The sequence below is a fragment of the Chiloscyllium plagiosum genome, unplaced genomic scaffold (genome assembly GCF_037043375.1).
Source record: "Chiloscyllium plagiosum isolate Xiang-an unplaced genomic scaffold, Cpla_swu_hap1 HiC_scaffold_8, whole genome shotgun sequence".
NCBI lineage: Eukaryota > Metazoa > Chordata > Chondrichthyes > Orectolobiformes > Hemiscylliidae > Chiloscyllium > Chiloscyllium plagiosum.
In genome coordinates, this window is record NW_028270146.1 from 18637282 (window position 1) to 18660794 (window position 23513).

The 23513-nt window shown below is 41.1% G+C and overlaps 1 protein-coding gene across 2 annotated transcripts in view; it reads right to left on the reverse strand.

The window, feature by feature from the left end:
* adck1 (aarF domain containing kinase 1) overlaps positions 1 to 23513 on the reverse strand; it is a 673127-nt gene that overhangs the window by 276692 nt on the left and 372922 nt on the right. For both annotated transcript variants that reach the window (XM_087989469.1, XM_043697034.2), the window contains exon 7: positions 20012 to 20128. In XM_087989469.1, the coding sequence (XP_087845595.1) occupies positions 20012 to 20128 (117 nt within the window). The remainder of the gene's footprint in view (positions 1 to 20011; positions 20129 to 23513) is intronic.

Here is a 23513-nt window from a genome sequence, read left to right on the forward strand (position 1 = left end):
ATTGTGGCAACTTTACCTTACCACTGTAAAAGGGGAAAGTGAGGACTGCAGATGCTGGAGATCAGAGCTGAAAAATGTGTTGCTGGAAAAGTGCAGGTCAAGCAGCATCCAAGGAGCAGGAGAATCGACGTTTCGGGCATAAGCCTGAAGAAGGGCTTATGCCCGAAACGTCGATTCTCCTGCTCCTTGGATGCTGCCTGACTTGCTGCGCTTTTCCAGCAACACATTTTTCAGCACTGTAAAAGGGGGAAGGTATAAAGCGAGAAGGAAGGTAGATTGGATTGAGAGTGATTTAAGAAAGGATTTAGATGGTATGTGACAATGAGATTTTCTTGATCTTTTTGTAGGAAAGAGTATGTGATGAGTTGTTTAGGACTTGAGACGGAAAAAGAAAAGCTTCCACAGTGAGTCAGCAGAACTCAGCATCTTGTGGTAAACACCAATGAATAGCAGGGACCACAGATACAATCTGCCTGTGAACAATGAAATGGAGACTAGTGGTGTTTGTCATTCCTATGGAACACTCTGTTCCTGTAATTGGATGTCATGACCTTGAAATGATCTCTATTTTTTATTTGCACGTGGCATTAGAGTCTCTAAAAATCTAATTAGACTTTAACTACAAAAGCATAATTAATCTCGTACAATGTTCTGATAGCAGGCAATCTTCTGCTTCCCTAGTACATGCCGGCAAATGCTACAGTAATTTTTACTTCTGTATATAAAAAAAATCATAAAACAACAAGCTAATTAATTGAGGTGTACTGGAGATCAAAAACATTTTGTATTTAATTGGAATTTCAATCAGCTGACAATTAAAAGTAAATGTTTTCATGCTTCTCATCAATGTCTTTAGCCAAATATTTGCTTTGTCTCCCATAATGCCGCTTGTATTGATCAAGTATGAAAAGGGAACATACTTGATGGAAAAGTTAGGACAATTTGGACATCAAATTTAATGGCAGTTGTTAAATACCTAATGAGTCGAAGTGTGAGGAAAAGCAGGCAGGAAATTGGAGTTGAAGCCAAGATGAGACCAACCACGATCATATTAAATGGTGGAGCAGGCTTGAGGGGCTGAACTCCTCCTAGTTCTTATGTTCTTAATTTCTGTACTATATATGTTCTGCTGTAAACTGACATTAAGAGTTTTCTTCTGTCCCAATCGATCTTTTCATAGCAATAAAGAAAATAGGAACAGCATAAGGCCACTCAGCTTGTCTAGACTTCTCTGTCATTCAAATAAATCATGGCTGATCATCTGTCACAATGCCACTTTCCCGCATTATCTCCATGTACCTTGATGTCATTAGTCTCCAAAAAGCTATTGATTTTCTTGAACTTGCTTAATGATTGAGTTTCTACAGTTCACTGCAGTGGAGTTCATGAAAATTCACCAACTTTTGAGTGAAGAAATTCATCCTCATCTCAGTCATAAATACCTTACCCCATTAACCTGAGATTATGTCCCTGGTTCTGGACTCAACAACCAGGGGAATCATCTTAGCAATATCCACCTGAGCCCTGTAATAATCTTATAAGTTTCAAGGAGCCAATGCTTATTTCTCAAGATTCTCAGGAATCTTTTTTTCAATCTCTCCTCATAAAACAATTCTGCCACACCAGGAATTAGTCTAGATTATAGTGGTGCTGGAAAAGCACAACAGGTCAGGCAGCATCTGAGGAGCAGGAAAATCGACATTTCGGGTAAAAGCCCTTCCTGATGAACGGCCTTTGCCTAAAACGTCGATTTTCCTGCTCCTCGGATGCTGCCTGACCTGCTGTGCTTTTCCAGCACCACTTTAATCTAAAAATCACACAATATCAGGTTATAGTCCAACAGGTTTAATTGAAAACATTAGCTTTTGGAGCGCTGGTCCTTCACCTGATGAAGGAGCGGTGCTCCAAAAGCTAGTGCTTCCAATTAAACCTGTTGGACCATACTCTGGTGTTGTGTTATTTTTAACTTTGTACATTCCCAGTCCAACACCAGCATCTCCAAATCACTCTAAACTAGATTCTGGTCTCCAGCATCTGCAGTCCTCACTTTCTCCGCTCCAGGAATTAATCTCTGTCGTGCACTTTCAAGGGAAACTATATCCCTCCTTTGATATAGGGACCAAAACAGAACACAATACTCCAGGTGAGATCTGCATACAAACTGCAGGAAGACATCATCACTTCTGCATGCAAACATCTCTGCAATAAAGGCCAAATGAGCATTTGTCTTCCTAACCGTTTGCTGCTCTTGCATGCTATCTTTAAATAATTTATGAAGAAAGTATACTACCTCTTCTCTCACTTCACTTTCTTTCAAGTCCACAAATCCCTTAGTCACCAGGTATTTCTGGAAGATTTTCTGTATCTTCTTCCATGCAGATGCATGCAAAATACGGCTTCTCCACCATTTCCCTGGTTTTCCACTGTAAATTCACCAGGCCCCAGCTATAAGAGGCTGACATTTGTCCTAGCTCATCTTTTCATTTTCACATACCTAAGGAGGCTTTTCTTTGCTGTCCAACTTTATGTTCCCAGCTAGTTTTCATGCAGTTGAATAAAACAAAGAACTATGGATGTTGAAGATCAAACAAAACAGGAATTGTTGGTAAAATCCAACAGGTCTGGCAACATCTCTGGGGAGAAAACAGAATTGTTTTCATTCAGATTATCTTTTTACAGTTTTAATCAAGTTCTTGGTCCTTCTTGGCCAGATTCTAAATTGCTCCCAATCTTCAGGCTGACTATTTTTTCTGGCATCCTGATAAGCTACTTTCTTTGATCAAATGCAATACATACATAAAAAGCAAGAAAGTAGTCAGGGAAAGAGTCGGCCCACTCGAGGACAAAGGAGGGAATCTATTGTGGAGCCAGAAGAGGTAGGTGGGGTCCTCAACAAATCCTTTGTGTCGGTATTCACCACAGAGAAGGAATTAGTGCAGGATAATCTCAGGGAAGGGAGTTACAAATTTCTAAGTCAAGTTGCTATTAAAAGGGAAGGGTGTTGTGCGTCTTAAAAAGTATTAAGGTCTGTCCTCGGTTCTGATGGGATCTATCCCAGAATACTGAGGGAGACAAACACAATAGCAGCATTCAAGAAGCACCTGGATGAATACATGAACAGGAAGGAAATAGAGCGACACAGATCCTGTAAGTGAAGTCAGTTTTACTATGGAAGGGCAAAATGTGTCAGCGCAGCCTTTTGGAGGGCGGGGAGGTTGAAGAGACAGTTCTTGTGCTGTATTGTTCATTGTTCTTTGATCTAGCCACAGTTGACTTGTCTTTCTTGTTGGGTATTTGTGTCCTAGAGGAAGGCTGTTTACTTCTTTTAAGTTCATTCACGGGATGAGGGCATCACTGGTTAGGCATTTATTGCTCGTCCCTAATTGCCCAGAGGGCAGTTAAGAGTCAATCACATTGCTTTGGGTCTGGAGTCACGTAGTCCAAACCAAGAAAGGATAGCAGTTTCCTTCCCCAAAGGACTTTAGTGAACCAGATGGTATTTTTGACAAATACTAGCCATTCCTGCAGACTGCCAAATCTTTTAATGTATTTTCCACTCCACTGTAATCAATTTGCCCCTCATACCTTCATAATTTCTTTATTCAGATATAAAACCTTACTTTCAGAATTGACTTAGAACTATGGAATCATTATAGTGTGGAAGCAGGCCTTTCAGCCCATCCAGTCCATACCATCCCTGTGAAGAGCATTCCACTCACACACCCCTCCCCTCCCACCTTCCCTGTAACCCTACATTTTCCATAGACTGTACATCCCCTGAACCCAATGGGCAATTTAGCATGGCCAATCCACCTAACCTGCACATCTTTGGACTGTAGGAGGAAACCAGAGCACACTGGAGCACCCGGAAGAAACCCAAGTCAGACACAGGGAGAATGTGCAAACTCCACACAGAGAGTCACCTGAGGCTGGAATTGAACTCAGGTCCAGGAGTTGTGAGGCAGCCACTGAAACACAGTGGCAAATTTAATTCAAAGTTCTATAATATTATGGTCACTATAGCTCCAAAGGTCTTTTACAGCAATGCTATTAATTAGCATTTTCTCAGTATTTAACACCAAATCCATAACTGCTCAATTCCCAGTTGGCTCCTCAAAGCATCTTTAGAAATCCATCTCGTACATACTCAGAATTCACCCTCCATGTCAGTTATGTTAGTTTAATTAATGCAGTCTAAGTGTAAAATGTAATTGCCAATTATTACTATTCTACCCACATTTTATGCATCTCTAATTTCCTGATTTAGACCATTTCAACATTACCATATCTAATAACCAACCCACCAGTGTAGCTGCCCGGTTTTTATTCTTAGCTATATCCAAACTGATTCTACAGCTTGATCCTTCAATCTAATATCCTCTATTACTAATGCCATAATATCATCCCTTAATAAGAGTGTTGCCCCACCTGCTTGCCCTTTTCTCTTATCCTTCCTAAATGCTGAATATTTTTGGATATTCATTTCCTAATCTTGGTCACCCTGCAGCCACGTCTCCGTAATGGCAATTAAATCATATCCATTTATCTCAATTTGTGCATTCAATCATTTTTGAAAATACTGTTGCAAATTCAGATAGAGTGCTTTAATTCTCCTTTTGATCCTATTTGATGCTTGCTTTTGCTTTGTCTGTCTTTGATTATGCCAAAAATGGCGACTTAATGATAATGTCACTGGATTAGTAAACTAGAAGCTCAACCTTCAGACATAGTTTCAAATCCCACCATGCCAGCTGGGGAATATAAATGCTGGCATTTCATGGCCAGTTATGATCAGTGAGAGTGGCCATGAAACCATCACTGAAGAAGGGCATGTGCCCGAAACGTCGAATCTTCTGTTCCCTAGATGCTGCCTGACCTGCTGTGCTGTTCCAGCAATAAAGTTTCAGCTTTGATCTCCAGCGTCTGCAGACCTCACTTTCTCCATGAAACCATCACTGCCATAAAAACCCATCTGGTTCAGCAACCTGCCATTCTTACCTGGTCTGGCTTGCATGTGGTTCTCGTGACCCTCAGCAATATGGTTGACTCTTAAGTGCCCTCTGAAATGGCCTAATATACCACTCAGTTCAGGGCTTGAGAAACAACTTTCCACTGACAGCCAAACCCCATTTAGTAATACATTTTTAAAAATACTTACAGGTTTTGCCAGCCTTGTCTACAAGTCAGTCTATAAGTGTTTTCCGGAACCTTCCAGCACTTATTAGCAGTTAATTCCATTCTACCCACAATCAAATGGCTGAATCAGTTCTTTGCTGATTCCCCTGACAGTGCAATAAAAAAATACATAAAAGATAGGGCAGTGTCACAATACAGTGCCTTTACTTCCATCTGATACAAGCAAGGTAGGAATGGTGATATGACTTAAATAGAGTGAGTGGAGGGGGATGTGCAATTGCTGAGTGCTTCTCATGCTTATGTTGCATTTATTCTTATTGGTGGCAAATGATGTGAGCTTGGAAGGTACTGTCAAAGGAGCCTTGGTGAGTTGCTGCTGTGCATTTTGTAGATGATACACAGTGGAGGGAGTGCATATGTAAAGGTGCTGGTCAAGTGGGCTGTTTTGTCTTGAATTGTATTAAGCTTCCAAAGCATTATAGGAATTGTTGTTGTCGCCATAGTCTTACCAGACCATAGGGGCTGCTCACCCATTAGAGAGAGAAGCGACTGGCGTTGATTTAACCTGAGGGCCACTAGACCCCAGGTGAGGGAAGAGGTTCAGAAATAGAATCCTTCATGGTAACCTCAAACCAGTGATGGGAATTGAACCCATGCTGTTGGTATCACACTGCTCTGTAAACCAACAATCCAGCCAACTGAGCTAAACCGATTCCCATGGGAATACTCATTTAGTCAAATAGGGAGCATGTTATCACACTCTTGACTTGTGCATTGTAGATGGTGGACAGGCTTTGGCAGGTCAGGAGGTGAATCACATGTTGTATAAATCCTAGCTTCAGATGTCCTCTTGCAGCCACAACAGTTGCCTGGTTAGTCTAATTCAGTTTCTGGTATTGTCCCATACCTCACTACATCCAAGTAATGGTAGCAGCAACTACTCCATAGTATATGAGCTATAGAAGGAAGCAAAACTAAGATAAAGAAACTGTATTTATACAACACTTTTCATGGTCTTGAGATGTCCCAAAGCATATTGCAGCCAATTATGTATTTGGAACTAAAGTCTTTAATGTGGGAAACAGACACAGCAACCACCTGCAAACCTCAATGCTTGTGAAGCATTGCAAAATATTTATCACTCAAATGGAGCTCTTAAGCGCAATCGGTCCATGCTGAGGTTTATATACATATGAACTTCTTCATCTATCCCCATCCACACACCTTTATATTCTTAACTCTATCCTGAGTTGACCTAGGTTCTACCTAAATGCATCAATGTATGGGAGCTTTAACACTTGCTTGAGGGAACAGGCATATTTTATTCAAAAGACTGGTGCAAGGACGGTCCATCACTCCCTATTATCACGTTACAGCATCCGCTAATATTTATACATGCTTAGGTCTCTGGAACGGACCAAAGGGTCTGTTTGCATGCTGTAAGACTCTAAGTGAGGAGGAGTAAATGGAGGATCAGAAGTCTCTCTGTCCAAAATTCTCCTTAGTCTAAATAATTCCTGATGAAAAGAAATCCCCTCTTCTTCACAGATACATAAGTCTTCACTGCACTCAACTTCAATAGATTCGAAGTGCTATAAAACTAATGACAAAAATTCTTGTTTTTGTTTTATTTCTTTGGTGAATAATTGATCCTTCTCCTTCAGTCAGTCTCCAAAAACTGCAGAATTACCATTCCCAAAACAATATATCATTGAAGGATATAACAGAGTCTAGAATGGACCTGTCAAATTTTGCACATACTGACAGCAATGTCGATATAGTAGTGATTTGTACCAGTTACATGTTATCCCTTCAGGTAGTCGTGCTGATATCTTCTATAGCTACTAGTTTAATATCATCCTATGTAGTGACTATAATTGTTGAATGGGCTATCCGTGCCATATAAAAAGAATCCTACTCATTTTAGATTTCAGTGTTGAACACATTACAAAGCCACTCTTTGTTTTAGACAAAGGTTAACCTAATCTTTTTGTCCTCACGGAGTATAGGAAATAGCTGGCCAGCTTTTCTAATACACTGCATTCTATCCCATAGGAGTATAAAGGACTATGTACATCTGCAAAGTGAAGTCTATGTTCCATTTCTTATTCATAAGGGGCAGGTAAGAAAGATGGGATGTTGATTCCTACTAAATGGAACTCATAAATCACTTTAAGCAAGGATTTAGCATTAAGACCATGCAATACTCATGGCCAATACCAAATAAGTTACAGGTAACGGTGTATAATAATTCATTGACTCTGCAGTTTATAGTTACTGGCAACAAAATGGCTGTTCTCAGGACACAAACTTTAATTGTAAGAGGCAATCAAAGAAATGGAAGATGCTATCATATTCTCTGGAATAGCTGAGGATCGACAGTGAATGGATTACTATGAAGCGCAGTGTAGCAGATCCCGCCAACACCGGAGAGGTGAGAGGTCAATTAATCAATTTTGGGCAATATTGATTGAAGGAGGGTTCTCAGTCAGGACTCTGGGTAAACCCAATGCTATGTGTCATGTATTCTTCATCTAAATCACTGCAATGGGCAGTGGCCAAAGCAGCACTCCATCAGCATTGAAAAATTAACAAAAATCATGCGTTTGAAAAGGAAGCAATCGTGACTTTCAGAAAGTCATAGCTTTCAAAATTCCTCTGAAAACTAGTGCTTCTGTACAGAGTATAATGTAAGGCAGGACATGGAAATAAATTGCAATTGAAGAAGCTTTCAGAATGACTGTATTTTTGTTGCAATCACACAGCTTTCAAATTTTCAGGACTGAAATAGCATTATTTACTGTCAGAGTATCACTGTCTGGCCAGTATTTGATGCCCAGTTGCCCAGAGGACCATTAAAAGTCAACAACATTGTTGGAGTCACATCTTGACCAGATAAGCTAACAGTGGCAGTATCCTTCTCTAAAGTACATTAGTGAACCAGAAAGAATTTTCACAACAATGGTTTCGCGGTTATCATTAGACAATTCCAGATTTTTAAGATTGAATTGAAGTTCCACCACCTGGATTTGAACCCATATTAGAAGAAACTGAGGACTGCAGATGCTGGAGATCAGAGTTGAAAAGTGTGGCGAAGGGCTCATGCCCAAAACGTGGAGTCTCCTGCTCCTCGATGCTGCCTGACCTGCTGTGCTTTTCCAGCGCCACACTTTTCGACTTTGAACCCAGGTTCCCAGAACATTATCTGAGTCTGCGGGTTTAAATACTTTAGTGATAATACTACTAGGCTATCACATCCCCCAACTAGGCCAGTGTCTTCCTGACATATTGGCACTGATAGTTACCGGGTTGTGCATCTAGGATGGGGTGGTATTTTAATGCCAGAATATCATTTAAATTTTTGCTGTATGTTTCCTATGGGTAGACTGAAAGGCTCTAACGTCTGCAGTATATGGAAGAAGCTGTAGGGTAAGTTGGAGTCAGCAAGACTTGAGGCAGGGGCCATTTGGTCTCAAAGACATGGTAGGGAGGGTCTGAGAATTACAGAGATTAAAGGTTAGAGCTTTTCATTGGGGACAGGGAGCAGAGAGATTATGGCGGTGCGATAGGAATATAGAAGCATCGGGAAATTGAAGAAACAGGTACGTTTGTTCACACAAAGGGAGAAAAGATCTTCTACTGTATTAACTAGCTCTGAAGCAGGATCACTGGACTCAAAACATTAATGCTGCTTTCTCTCCACAGATCTTGCCAGAACTGCTGAGGACCTCCAGCAATTTCTGTTTTTGTTTCTGATCTTTGGCTCTTTGTGTTATATCACTGATATAAATGCAATAATACTGTCATCAGTGACAGGATCAGATAAAGAATAGGTTTACTCCTGACTAGCATCCCTCCCTGGATAATGCTCCTGAAGTACTTCTCAGTTTCCCCTAATCCTACAGTCCACCATCACGGCGTTTGAACGTTCATGATGACACCTTTCATCACTTGCTCTTTCTCCAACCTCCCTCTGAGTGAGCTGATGAAATTAAGTACAGCTATTCAGAGGTTTGCTTCTTCTGCAGCTGACCTGTCTGCAGGGAAGTATATTGAAACTCTGAACAACTGTCAGATGCTGAAGGTGAGTGTCAGAGAGACAGATCACGCCTCGACATCTGTAGCATCTCAATCTGGGTCTCAAAAGTGAAAGGCCATTGCCCCAGAACAGATGCTGAACAGATGCCAACAACCTTACTATGGTCAAAGAGGAATAAATAGACCAAATGATGAAAACAGAGTGAATTTTCTCAAAAGAGTGTGCTGTGATGCATCAAGTCACTCAGCAGCAAAGCAAACCTGGCCAATATTTATTGCTTACCCACCATCACTGAAAACAGACTACCTTATCAGATAGGAGAAAGTGAGGACGGCAGATGCTGGAGATCAGAGTCGAGAGTGTGGTGCTGGAAAAGTACAGCAGGTCAGGCAGCATCGGAGGAGCAGGAGAATCAACGTTTCAGGCAAAAGCCCTTCATCAGGACTCTTGCCCGAAATGTCGATTCTCCTGCTCCTCGGATGCTGCCTGACCTGCTGTGCTTTTCCAGCGCCACAGTCTCTCCCTTATTCGTTAACTCATTTCACTGTGGAAGCTTGCTGCACACAGGTCGGGTGCCACGTTCCCTGCTGCTTTATTACAGCGATTGCACTTCAAAAGCAGACATTAACCACCCTGAGACAGTGAAAGGCACAACATATATGCATGTTATTTTTATACAAGAATTTAGCCATTACTCCAAGGACTGATATGTTCTCTGAGCTTTAATTGGTGGTGTATCTTTAAGAATAACATTGTTGCATTGCTGAGTGAATGCAAAATAGGCACAAGTTAAAATTAATGTTTTAATTCCAGAAGGTATTTACACAGCTGCAATCTGAGATACCCTCTGCCCATTCCTCCCCGAAATGGCTTGCTCAAAGTACCGTGCAGTTACAACATTTCCAGTCTTTCTTGGTTAATTCAGTACTTTGCCTCAGATAAAATAAAAATGCTGGAGCCTTGGAAAAATAAACATGCAAAGCTCCACTGATGGGTGCCCAAATGAAACCTTAACCTGCCTTTCCATTTCTTGGTCGCTGTCAACCCTCTCTTATATTCCCAATCTTTTTGTTAACCGTTTCTGGACTTACCCGAGAAAATGAAAAGACGTTGTTAACTTTGAAGGAAGATATAAAGTTTTGTTCAACTTCACTAGCTGAGAATATTAGAGAAGCAAAAATCATTAGTCAAACGTTTGGGTTTGAATTACTGAAGGGAACAAGAGTGAGTGAAACGTGCATTAAACAGGAGGCAGCATGCACTTTGAAAATCTACCATGGAATGATTAAATGTCAGGACAGTCAAACAGTGAGGCTAATCTCTGCAGATTAATATGTGTCTATAAAAGGTTTAATGATACTGCTTAAAAATCTGTCTTAAACAAAGTCAATAGTCTCTACGGGTACATCACTAAACTAAGATGCATAGCGACGCGTTGTGAGTATTTTGCGACTGAATACTTAGCAGGCATAAAAAAAATTCTTGAAAAAAGTAATGAAGACTTCTATTGTACAGAAATGTTGGACAGAATCTTCCCAAATGCTGAATGATATGGCCATTGGTGAGAAAGTCAGGACAATCACATGGAACTGGCAGAAGCTTCCAGCCAGGCGTTGAGCAGCGAGACGAGATTCTCACTAGTGAGCATTGAGAGGCCTGTATACATGCACTACCATGAATTAATATCCTCAATATAAAGTTTTCATGCCTCATTGAAATGCCATCCGGAAACTGAACTGGATTCACCACATACACACAGTGGTTACAAGAGCAGGTTAGAGACTGGGAATACTGCAAAGCTTGTCTACCATCTACAAGGCATAAGTCAGGAGTGGGATGGAGTACTCCCCACTTGCCTGGATGAGTGCAACAACATTCAAGAAACTTGACACCATCCACGACTAAACAGTCCACTTGATTAGCACCACATCCACTCCATCTACCACTGATGCTTAGTAGCAGTAGTATGTACTAACTACAAGATACACTGCAGAAATTCACCAAAAATCCTCAGACAGCACCTTCCAAACTCACGACAACTTCCATCTAGAAGGAGAAGAGCACATTCCCCTCCAACTCACACACTGTCCCAAATTGGAAACAGAAAGCCATTCCTTCACTGTTGCTGGGTTAACCTCCTAGAATCTCATCCTCACAGGCATTGTGGGTCTACCTACCACAGAAGGATTGCAGCAGTTCAAGGTGGCAACACCACCATCTTCTCAAGGGCAACTAGGAACAGGCAATGAATGCTGACCCAGCCAGCAACACCCACATCCCATGAGAGAATATAAAAGGTTCCTACTCAGAAACTAGACTGTCACAATTCCAGACATGAAAAACACAGCCAATACCGTGGGGTCTCAGTTCTCTGCTTCATTCTCCACATGGAGGAGAAAGTGAGGTCTGCAGATGCTGGAGATCAGAGCTGAAAATGTGTTGCTGGAAAAGCGCAGCAGGTCAGGCGGCATCCAGGGAACAGGAGAATCGACGTTTTCGGGCATAAGCCCTTTTTCATTCTCCACATCTCAATCAGTCATGTCAAGGCATGCTCCATGGACAACGACCCACACATACGCCTAGGTTCCCATTGGCAAATCAGGTTGCCAATTGCCGTCTAATATGCCCAGGCAAATAAATCAAACCATGCAGGGTAGCTGTGGGTTGGCAGGGTTTAACTGGTTAAAGATGACACCAGCACCAGGAATCTTGGGAGGTCCCAGCAGCAGCGAGTACTTCTGCCTGAGGTGAAGACGATGAACGGGCTGCCATCAGAGGCATGGTACATAGGGCAATGAGGCGAGTTTGGGATCATGGAGAGAAATCCTCTGTAGAAAGCAGAATCACCAATCTGAACCATACCTAAGCCATGTACAAATTGGCAAACAATAGAATTAGAATTAGAATTCCTACAGTGTGGAAATGGGCCCTTCGGCCCAACAAGTCCACACCGACCCTCCAAAGAGTGACCCACCCAGACCCATTCCCCTATCCTATATTTACCCCTGACTAATAACCTACACTATGGGCATTTTAGCATGGCCAATACACCTAACCAGCACATCTTTCAATTGTGGAAGGATAATGGAGCACCTGTAGGAAATCCACGCAGACATGGGGAGAATGTGCAAACTCCACACAGACAGTCGCCCGAGGCTGAAATTGAACCCGGATTCCTAGTGCTGTGAGGCAGCAGTGCTAACCACTGAGATCCCATGCCTCAATAACATAGATTAGAGAGGTAGATGTGTAGTTCAAAGATTGGTGTGGGAGAAATGGGTTCCAATTCATAGGGCACTGACTCCAGTAGGTTCCTTTGGAATTGGCTTCAGCTGAACCACGCTGGTTTCTGTGTTCTTGCAAATCATATAGATAGGGTTGTAGATAAGCCTTTAAGTTAATTTGTGACAGGAGAATTCAACTAATGAGAAGTTTAAAAAATCAAAAAGAAACAAGCAACTAGAGATGAAACATTATGAAAAAGTGAATACAAAGCAATAAATGACAGAAAGGGGCAGAAGATATAAACAGAACAGTGCAACAAGATCACCAGAAAATAATTTATCTGGTTGTTGTTGCTGTTTGTCCACATAGTGGCTGCTATGTTTCTTACATTGCAACAGTGACTACATTTTAAAGGAAAAGAATAATTGCCTGTCAAGAATTATGGGAGACTTGAAGTTGCAAAATGTGCTATTCAAATATATGTCTCTTTTTTAAAAAATTTTAACATTGTCATAAGATCATTCCTAAACAATAAATTAACAAAGGTATAAACCTATTCATTTTTTAGAAAGCTGAAGTCTGTTCTTGAAGTACTCATTGATGGATATGGTCAATAATAACCTCAATATTTATTTGTGTAAAGCTAATGACAAATCCATAGAAAACAAAACGGTTGTCCAAAATTAAAACTGACAGCCATATTCGTGCACAATGTAAATTCTGTAAACAGTCAAAATGCTCTTAGGTCAATTTGTATGCTAAATGAATGGCATCTTAGGTGAAATCTATAAAAGTTGAGTGGATTAAATCCACCCCAGCTCCTACCTGCTCTTCCCGAAATAAAATTGTATTTGCAAAACAAAACTGGGAAGCTGTAGCAACAGTTTCATAATCTGCCTTCTAAATTATACACACTTTGCATTAACCAAAGAAATTACTTTCTTAGATACCAGTTGGGGATGTCAAGTTGAATTCACATTGACGCACACTAACTGCACGTGGAATCTTGTTAGATGTACTTACAAATAAGGAAGTGTCTCCTTCACTAAAAGGATTGAAGGGAATTTATTATTCTAGTGCGGTACATCTAAATAATAAAAAAACATTTAGTCCTGCTTTGGCTGCTGGGCATATCCTTTCGTGTCATGCGACATGAGTCTCTTCCTTCTACTCAGTGAGTCCGATGGAAATTGAATAAAACAATTACTCATTCTTATACTGCACAATGTGGCACTGGGAGAGCAAGCTCAATCCCTGGTCAGTACATAGTTATTCCCCATCCCTAGATTCTAACGCAAGTAGTATCATCGAATCATACAGTACAGAAGAAACCCTTTGACCCATGGATCACCATGAATATACCACTACCAACACTAGTCCCACTTTCCAACTCTACATCCATAGCTTTGAATGTTATGACATTTCAAGAGCTTATTCAAGTACTTTTTAAAGGTTGTAAGGTTTCCTGCCTCAACTTCCCTCCCAGGCAGTATATTCCAGTACCCCATCCTACCACGCTTAGGGTGGAAAGGGTTCTCCTCAATCCCCACTAAACCTCCTGCCTCCCACTTTAAAATGATGCCCCCTTGTTATTGATCCTCGACTAAAGGGAACAGCAGATTTCTATCTATCCTGTCCACGTCGTTTAGAATCATATACAACTCAGTCAAGTCCCCTTCAATCTTCTCTGCTCCAAAGTAAATAACCCGAACTTATCCAGTCTCCCTTCACTGCTGAACTGCTCCATCCTGGAAACAGCCTGGTGGATCTCCTTCGCACCCTCTCCAGTACAATCACATCATTCACCTAGGGCAGGGACCAGAACTGCACACAGCTGTGACCTAACCAAAGTTCTGTACAGCTCCAATATAACCTCCCTGCTCTTATAATCTATGGCACGACTGATAACAGCAATGTCTTGTTAACTTCTTAACAACTTTATAAACCTGTTCTACCTCCTTCAGGGATCTATGGACAAGCAGCCCAAGATCCTACTGTTCTTCAGAGCTTCCTTGCACTCTGCCATTCATTGAGCCCTCCCTTGTCTTGTTCCTTCTTCCAAAGTGCACCACCTTACATTTATCAGGGTTAAATTCCATCTGTCACTGATCTGGTAATCTAACTAATCCATTTATTTCTCCTTAAACCTAACACATTTATCCTCACTGTCATCCACAAACTTATTTATCATCATTTCTCCACCACTCCATTTTCATCTATGTCATTTATGATTTTCAAACAGGAATCCTGGGAACACCACTGTACACCAGGCTCCATTACACAAACAGCCTTCTACCATCATACTCTGTCTCCTGTCAGAGCCAAATGTAATTCCAGCCTGCCAAGTCACCCTGGATCCTATGAGCTTTTACCTTCTTTATCAGCTGCCATGTAGGACTCTGTCAAAGGCCTTGCTGAGATCGATATAACTACATCAACTTATCCTTATCCAAACACTTGGTCACCTTCTAAAAAATTCCACCAGACTTATTAAGCATGACCTCCCTCTGACAAAGCCATGCTAACTAGCCCAGATCAAACCATGCCTCCCTAAATAGAGATTAACTTTCTCCTTCAGTATTTTCTCCAATAGTCTCCCTTGTCATGGTATTGTTGATTTGATATTGTTGAGTGACTTGCTGGATCATTTCAGAGAGCACTTAAGAGTCAAATGAGATACTTTATCAGTCATATACAAGCCAGGCTGGGCAAGGAGAGCAGGCCTTCTTCCTTAAAGTGGCATTAATCAATGGGTTGGATGTTTACAGCTGTAACAACTTGTCAGTTCACTTTTAAATTCATTCATTCATTCACAAGATATGGGCAACACTAGGTAGGCCAACACGTATTACTGTCCCTTATTTACCCTTAGGGTGCTGCAAGCTGCCTTCTGAACTGCTGCAAGTGTACCCATCATACTGTTGGATGAGTATGTCCTCCTAAGTGGTAGAGGTTGCAGATTTGGAAGGTGTTGTCAAGACAGTTACTGTAGAGCATCTTGTATGGTGCATGCTGAAGCCATATTGAGCGATGGTGCAGACAATGTATGTTTAAATGGTGAATGGAGTGGCCAATGAGATTGCTTGGTTCTAGATTGTGCCTCTCCAATGTCAGCGAGCCTGCATTCATCCACGGCTGACAACCAATTTCAGAATGTCAGTCAGGCTCTCAATGTGGAACACGTGCATGCATTGGAAAACACATATTAATATACAGGGCACCATTCTTAACACAACAAAGAAGTGATCGCCAATCTCTGGGTCATTTCTTGTGGTAATGTCTTCACCAATCAGAGTCAATCTGCCTGGTTTAAAATTTAAACATAACAAGGATGTTCACTGTCAGTCACCGAGTAACTGGTGCAGTCACCATGGCAAACCTCTACCAAGCAAAATCCAATTAAATGGCAACTCATCAGCACTCCCCTCTCATATGGTCTAAATGATAAGTCTGGTCAATTGTATTGTTAGGTGCAATGGGGAAAGCTTTCACAGAATGTGTAGTTTTTCAGCAATACTCAAGTTCAGTGTTGTTAACCCAGCAAAACTAAAGGATGGACAAAATAGCTCGAAGTTGAGATGAGTGTAATTTGGCAAAGAACTTGGAGGAAATACTAAATTCCAAATGCCTAGTGCATTTGTCTTTCTAGCTGGTAGAGATGGCATATATGGGAATAGCTGTCAAGAGAGTTGTTGGAGACCATCTTGTGCATAATACACATTGTAGACATGTTGAGTGTACGTTTGAGCTGGTAAATGGATCGGCAAACAAGTACAGTGTTTTTTACTAGATTGTACTGATTGTCTTGAATGTTGTTGGGGCTGTACTGAACTAAACAAAAGGAGATACTGACTTTTGCTTCATTAATGTTGCAATGGCTTTAGAGCATGCTGCAGTACAGGTATATCCAACCTCTGATCTGCCATAGAGTCATAGTCATAGAGTCACACAGATGTACAGCATGGAAACAGACCCTTGGTCCAACTCGTCCATGCCGACCAGATATCCCAACCCAATCTAGTCCCACCAGCCAGCTCCCGGCCCATATCCCACCAAACCCTTCCTATTCACATACCCATCCAAATGCCTTTTAAATGTTGCAATTGTACCAGCCTCCACCACTTCCTCTGGCAGCTCAATCCATACATGTACCACCCTCTGTGAGAAACAGTTGCCCCTTAGGTCTCTTTTATATCTTTCCCCCTCACCCTAAACCTACGCCCTCTTGTTCTAGACTTCCTCACCCCAGGGAAAAGACTTTGTCTATTTACACTAGCCAAGCCTCTCATGATTTTGTAGACCAATATAAGGTCACCCCTCAGCCTCCGACATTCCAGGGAAAACAGTCCCAGACTATTCAGCCTCTCCCTGTAGCTCAAATCCTCCAACCCTGGTAACATCCTTGTAAATCCTTTCTGAACCCTTTCAAGTTTCACAACATCATTCCGATAGGAAGGAGACCAGAATTGCACGCAATTTTCCAACAGTGGCCGAACCAATGTCCCGTACAGCCACAACATGACCTCCCAACTCCTGTACTCAATACTCTGACCAATAAACGAAAGCATACCAAACACCGCCTTCACTATCCTATCTACCTGTGACTCCACTTTCAAGGAGCTATGAACCTGCACTCCAAGGTCTCTTTGTTCAGCAACAGTCCCAAGGACCTTACCATTAAGTGTATAAGTCCTGCTAAGATTTGCTTTCCCAAAATGCAGCACTTCGCATTTATCTGAATTAAACTCCATCTGCCACTTCTCAGCCCATTGGCCCATCTGGTCAAGATCCAATTGTAATCTAAGGTAACCCTCTTCGCTGTCCACTACATCTCCAATTTTGGTGTCATCTGCAAACTTACTAACTATACCTCTCATTCTCGCATCCAAATCATTTATATAAATGACAAAAAGTAGAGGACCCAGCACAGATCCTTGTGGCACTCCACTGGTAACATGCCTCCAGTCTAACAAACAACCCTCCACCGCCACCCTCTGTCTTCTACCTTTGAGCCAGTTCTGTATCCAAATGGCTAGCTCTGCCTGTATTCCGTGAGATCTAACCTTGCTAACCAGTCTCCCATGGGGAACCTTGTCGAACACCTTACTGATCCATATAGATCACATCTACTACTCTTCCCTCTGCAATCCTCTTAGTTATTTCTTTAAAAAACTCAATCAAGTTTGTGAGGTTGCACTTGGAACATATTACATTGTGACTGGCCAAGATAACATTATGGTCAGTGATGACCACTGGGATGTTGATAGTGCGATATAGTATGAAGCAAAGTCAGGGGAGCCAAATGGTCAATTTCACTGACTCCAAGTTCTTTTTTAATTCCCACTTTTAAAACTAAATTCAAAGTTTCATGTTCAGATAAAAGGTGATTAACCTGAAATCTGATTCTCTCCAGAGATGCAGCCTGTCCTGTTTAATATTTCCAACATTTTCAATTTTAATTTAAATTTAAATCTTTAATTTACCATGGTGGGACTTAAATCAACATTGCCTGGATTACTAATCGAGACCTGTGCATTGCTTACCCAATAGTGCAAGCACAAAGAACTAATCCACTAACTTATTCAGACCTGTAGGATGTTACAAATTCAATGTTGGATGTGAGCCACTGGTCAGTATTTTGTGACCTTATTCAGGATTTTGGAGAACATTAAAAATATTCACATATAAACCTCAGAAGCAGCCAAATAAATTTTGAATCATGAATTTTAAATATGTATCTGCGAGGTTTTTAACCTCCCAGAAGGTTGTAAATCATTTTCACAGTATAATTGTTTTTTTTTTCCCCTATTCTAATGGGTGTGAAGTTAATTCTCACACTGAAGAAAGTCATTCCCTCACCAACCAAAGTTCTGCTTAAAGTTGTCAACCCTCCATATTTGGACTGGAATCTCCAGAAATCCCCAAAAATCAATCTTCAGGGCTCTATTGTAAGATACTCCATGAGAAAAATTCACTGGGACACCGAGCAAACCATGCATTAATTATTTCTGAATGATTCTGTATATTAGTTATTTAAAAATTGCAAAAGGTTAAAAAGGCAATTTGACAGCCGGTCAAAATTCATCCCTGGAAGATCCACTTCTGCTTTCCAATGAGACAAAACAGATATGGAATGCTGCAAAGATGGGCATGTTTGGTGATCAATTGTGGGAAGGCACGTTAATTCATTCCCAAGCCAACTGAATCACAAGATTGGGCACTAAAGCATTTCCTGTTAAATGCAGCATTAAAAATATTTGCTTCCTACGTACTACATCCATATTCCAGCAGACTCTCTTTAAAGTGCTCTAGATACTTAATTAAAGTGAGATTAATTAAAAGTGATTTCAACTAAAATTAAAATCACTTCTGCATCTGAACAGTGTAATTAACACGCCACTCACAAGGCACTTGGAGACAGAAGGTCATGTGATGAAAATCCGAGTAATTCATTCAACCAGGGATCAGAACCTTTTTACCTGCCCATTGAATGTCAACCTTTCCTTCAGATGGCAGGGACCTTATCTCCATTTCTGGAACTCCTGCCAGAATTTCCAGTCCAGGGCGGGAGGTGGAAAAAGTTTTTCAAGAGATTTATTCTTTGTGCTACACACACAATACGTTGATGCAAATGAGACTGAACAATAATTTTATTTTACACAGAAGCATAGGCTACATTCAGACGTAGCCAGTGTCGAAAAGAAACAAAATGGCTTTTGTCCATCAATACCTCTCGACTGACTCCTCTCTCTTCCTTTAAATGCTGCTTAATACCTTTTGACCATACCTTTAGCCACTTAACCTTTCTGCAGCTTGTTATTGAATTATGCCCAATCATGCTCTGGTGAAGTGCACTAGTATATTTTACTGCATGCAAGGTGCTACATAAATGCAAAAAAAAAGCAAGTCCAACTTTTGCACAAATTGATAGTTCTTATCAATTACTTAGTGTTTACGCTGGTGGATTAGCAATTCACAGTTCCAGATTAGCAATCCAGGCAACGTTGGCTCAAATCCCACCAAGGCAAATTAAAACCTTGAAATAAATATAGAAAATGTTGGAAATGCTAAGCAAGACAAGCTGCATCTCCGGAGAGAATCAAAATTAATATTTCAGGTTAATCACCTTTTACCAGAACATGAAATTTTGAATTTAGTTTAAAAGTGCGAATTAAAAAATAATCGATGCAGAACAACACATAGGCCACAAGCAGAGGTGGGCATGCTCTGATGCAAACATCCATGGGTCTCAATGGTTGCCTGTACACTTGACTGCGGCTCTGAACCCCTTGTAAAAATATGCTTCTCTTTGCATCAAACAAGTTCAGAAGGAGGGAAAGAGATTTTGAAGACAAGAACAAACACAAATACATTTCTGATCCTCTCCATTCAATGTTTTAAAGATGAATCGGAGATTATTTCAGTTCACCCACGACAATGTGGATCAGAAAGATGCAGAATGCCTGCCGTTAAATGCACATTAAGTACCCCAATCATCCGGAACTGTGTAGAGTAATTATAAGGTAGAAATTTCCACTATTAGCTCTAGAAAACAAAAACAACCAGATCAAATCTCCTCCCTTCAAACCATGTGAGCCAACCAGTCCTTACCTCATTTACGTCAATGCCATTTTTCTTCATGTACTCTCTGTCATTTACCTGACCACCTTCCATAAACTCCATGGTCAGAACACGACTGGTTGACAGTTCCCAATGAATCTTAGGGACCTTTGGGAATGAAGCACAAGACAAATCAACACTAAAGCATCTTTCCTGGAATCCAGATGACAAACAAGAGATGGGTATAGCTCCTGAAATACTGGCATTTGCTTTTATCAAGTTGTCACATAAACAGCATTACTCGGTGCTATCAAACATCTTTATTGTTAATGTGCAGAAAGTGGTTATTTGCAAGATTTGTTCATACAGAATGAGAGCAGGTGGCATGTACCCCCTGGCACTGGTCAAAAAAGCTGATGCCCCTGGGATACCGGAGAATGCAGGAAGCTGGATCCAAAATTGGCACATTGACGGAAAACAGAAGGTAGTGGCCCATGGATGCTTTTGTAAATGGAAAGCAGTTTCTAGTGTTGTCCCACAGAGTTCAGTGTTGTGTCCCTTGCTGTTCATGGACTATTATGGATCTGGAATTAAATGTGAGTGACATGATTGGGAAATATGCATATTACAAAAATTGGCCATATACTTGATAATGAAGAAATGGCTGTTGACTCCAGAATGATACCAATAGGTTTGTTTGGGTAGCCAGCCAAGTGCCAAATGGAATTTAATCTGGAGAAATACAAATGAATATATCCGGGGAAGACAAACAAAGCTAGAAAATACACAATAATTGAGTGGATATTGGGAAGGGTATTGGACTTGAGAAACCTTGGAGTGTGTGTCCATAGGTACTTGAAGATGGCAGAATGGGTGGATGAGGTGGCAAGGAGTGTATAATAGAACGCTTTCCCTTATTGGATGAGGTATAGAATACAAAGCAGGGATTTAATTCTCGAACTGTACAATATGTCGGATAAGACAAACCTGGAGTTGTGGATGTAGTTCTGACAGAAAAGACCTTAATGCCCAGGAGAGAATCTAGATCTTTACAAGAATGTTGCCAGGGTTTGAAATTGTCAGCTATCAGGAAAGATTGGATAAGTTGGCATTGTTTTCCTGAGAACAGATGAGGCTGGGGGTGACTTAAATTAAGAGATGCTGGAAAAGAATAGGTCTGCTAGACTTTATGACGAAGTTAATTACCAGAGGGCACAGATTTAAGGTGATTGGTTGGAGTTTTAGAGGGGACACGAGGAACATACTTTTCACCCAGAAGTTGATGGGTGTTTGGAAGTCATTGTCCAGTTTGGCGATTGAACCACAAATCCTCAAATCATTCAAATGTTTTTTGGAATCTGCATTTGAGGTGCGGCAGTCTGAAGGCTGGGAGTGCTGGACCATGGGATTTAAATGGATGGAAGCCTTTACAGCTGGTACAGACAAGAACTTGAATAGTTCTTTTCAGTTTCATAACCTGTCTATGTCTCGATGTCAGGGGCAATGTGGCTCGGAAGCAAATACTATATACAGTCTGAAACTGAGTCAGTAAAATTGAAAACCTCAAGAGGTAGGTGTGTCTAGGAAGATAATACGAAAACGAAGTGAAAAGTTTAAAAAAGAAGTCATCAGAAAAACCCATTCCCAGCTCCATACTGAGAAACAGACAATAGGACTAAAAAATGATTGTAAATAGATATCCACATTCATAAAATGGCTCCAAACTGAGTGGCCGACAGAACTTCACAAAAGATCGAGGCTTTGAGACTAACTGAATTTCTGGAATGAGAATCAAAAGATATTAAGGGAAAGATGTGGAGAAACTGCTGGGAACAGAGAGATCTTGCTAAAAACTACCCTCCTAAATTTCATTTCTAATACTTCTTCACACTGCTCTGTTAGGATGTCTATCCTTCTGTGAAATCATTATTAAACAGAGTCGCTTTGAATAAAAAGGTGAAATGCAGGTTCATTCAATCGTCTCCAGGTGATACAATAGCCCTTTGGAGGCTGAACAGAATGAATTCACCTGCTTTAAATGACAGTGAATCATTGAATTCTGAGAGCGTACAAGGAGGCCATTTCCCCCATTACCCCCTCTCTGGGCAGCACTATCTTTTCACTCTCTCTCTCTCTCCAACACTGTTAACAGTCTCCCCAATCCCACAGCCCCACTCCTTTCCTCCTAATCTTTCTAGAACAGGAATATATAGCCCACAGTGAAGCCCATTTTGTAGCCAGGTTTCTGGCCCTGACATCAGACCACAAGTGTTTATCTGTGCTTACAGGTCATCAGTCTGATCTACCACACTTGATGCACTTATATAATGCACTACAAGCATAATTAAGATCTTACTGCATTCCCTCTTACTTTGGCTTTACTATTGCCAAATTTTGTGCTATCAGTATTTTCTAATTATATGTGGACTGTTTTATTCTCTGGGTGGCATGGTGGTGCAGTGGTTAGCACTGCTGCCCCACAGCACCAGGATCCCAGGTTCAATTCCAGCCTCGGTGACCGTCTGTGCGGAGTTTGCACATTCTCCCCGTGTCTGCGTGGGTTTCCTCTGGGTGCTCCGGTTTCCTCCCACAGTCCAAAGATGTGCAAGTTAGGTGAATTGGCCATGCTAAATTGCCCATAGTGTTAGGTGCATTAGTCAGAGGGAAATGGCACTGGATGGGCTACTCTTCGGAGGGTTGGTGTGGACTTGTTGGGTCGAAGGGCCTGTTTCCACAATGTAGGGAGTTTAATCTCATGTAATCTAATGCTACATTCCAATTCCCATCCCCTGCCAAGTTAGTTTAAACCCTTGTCAACAGCATGAGTAAACCACCCCCTGCCATCTTACTTCAGAGGCAATCTATTTGACCCAGCACCAGTCCCACTTCCATCAGAACTGCTCCCAATGATGTTACATCCACTCTCCATCAACTGGCTTGATTTGCTCCCACTTCGATGTCTATACACATGAGCACATTACAAAACACAATCTATACAAGTAATCCAGAACCCCATGATAAAGTTCCAGGGAGTCTGAATCCCACAATGACAAATGGTGCAATTTAAACTGAATAAAAACATGGAATAAAAGCTAGCCTAATGGTGACCATATCTCCAATTTCAATTTTCATACAATCTATTTGATTCACTAATGTCCTTCAAGGAAGGAAATCAGCCATTCTTTCTTGGTCTGGTCTGCATGTGATTTCAGACACACATTAATGTGGTTGATTCTTAACTACCCTCTGGGTAATGTGGAATGGACAATAAATACTAGCAGACCCAGCAATGTTCATGCCCAAAGAGCACATTAAACAAAAAGCCTGTCTTCCACAGCAAATATAGACAATTTCACCACTAATTGTTTCCTGTTTTAACTTCAGAGGCTCAAACCACAAATGGCTCAGTTTCACAGTTAGGACAGCAACATGGCAACCCAGTTAAGTAGTATCTTATATAGATTTTAAAAAGTGTTTGTGGATGAGAGAACATTTCCCACTTCATGAACAGAGTATTATTTCAATGGAGGAAATCTGAGAAATTCAGAAAACT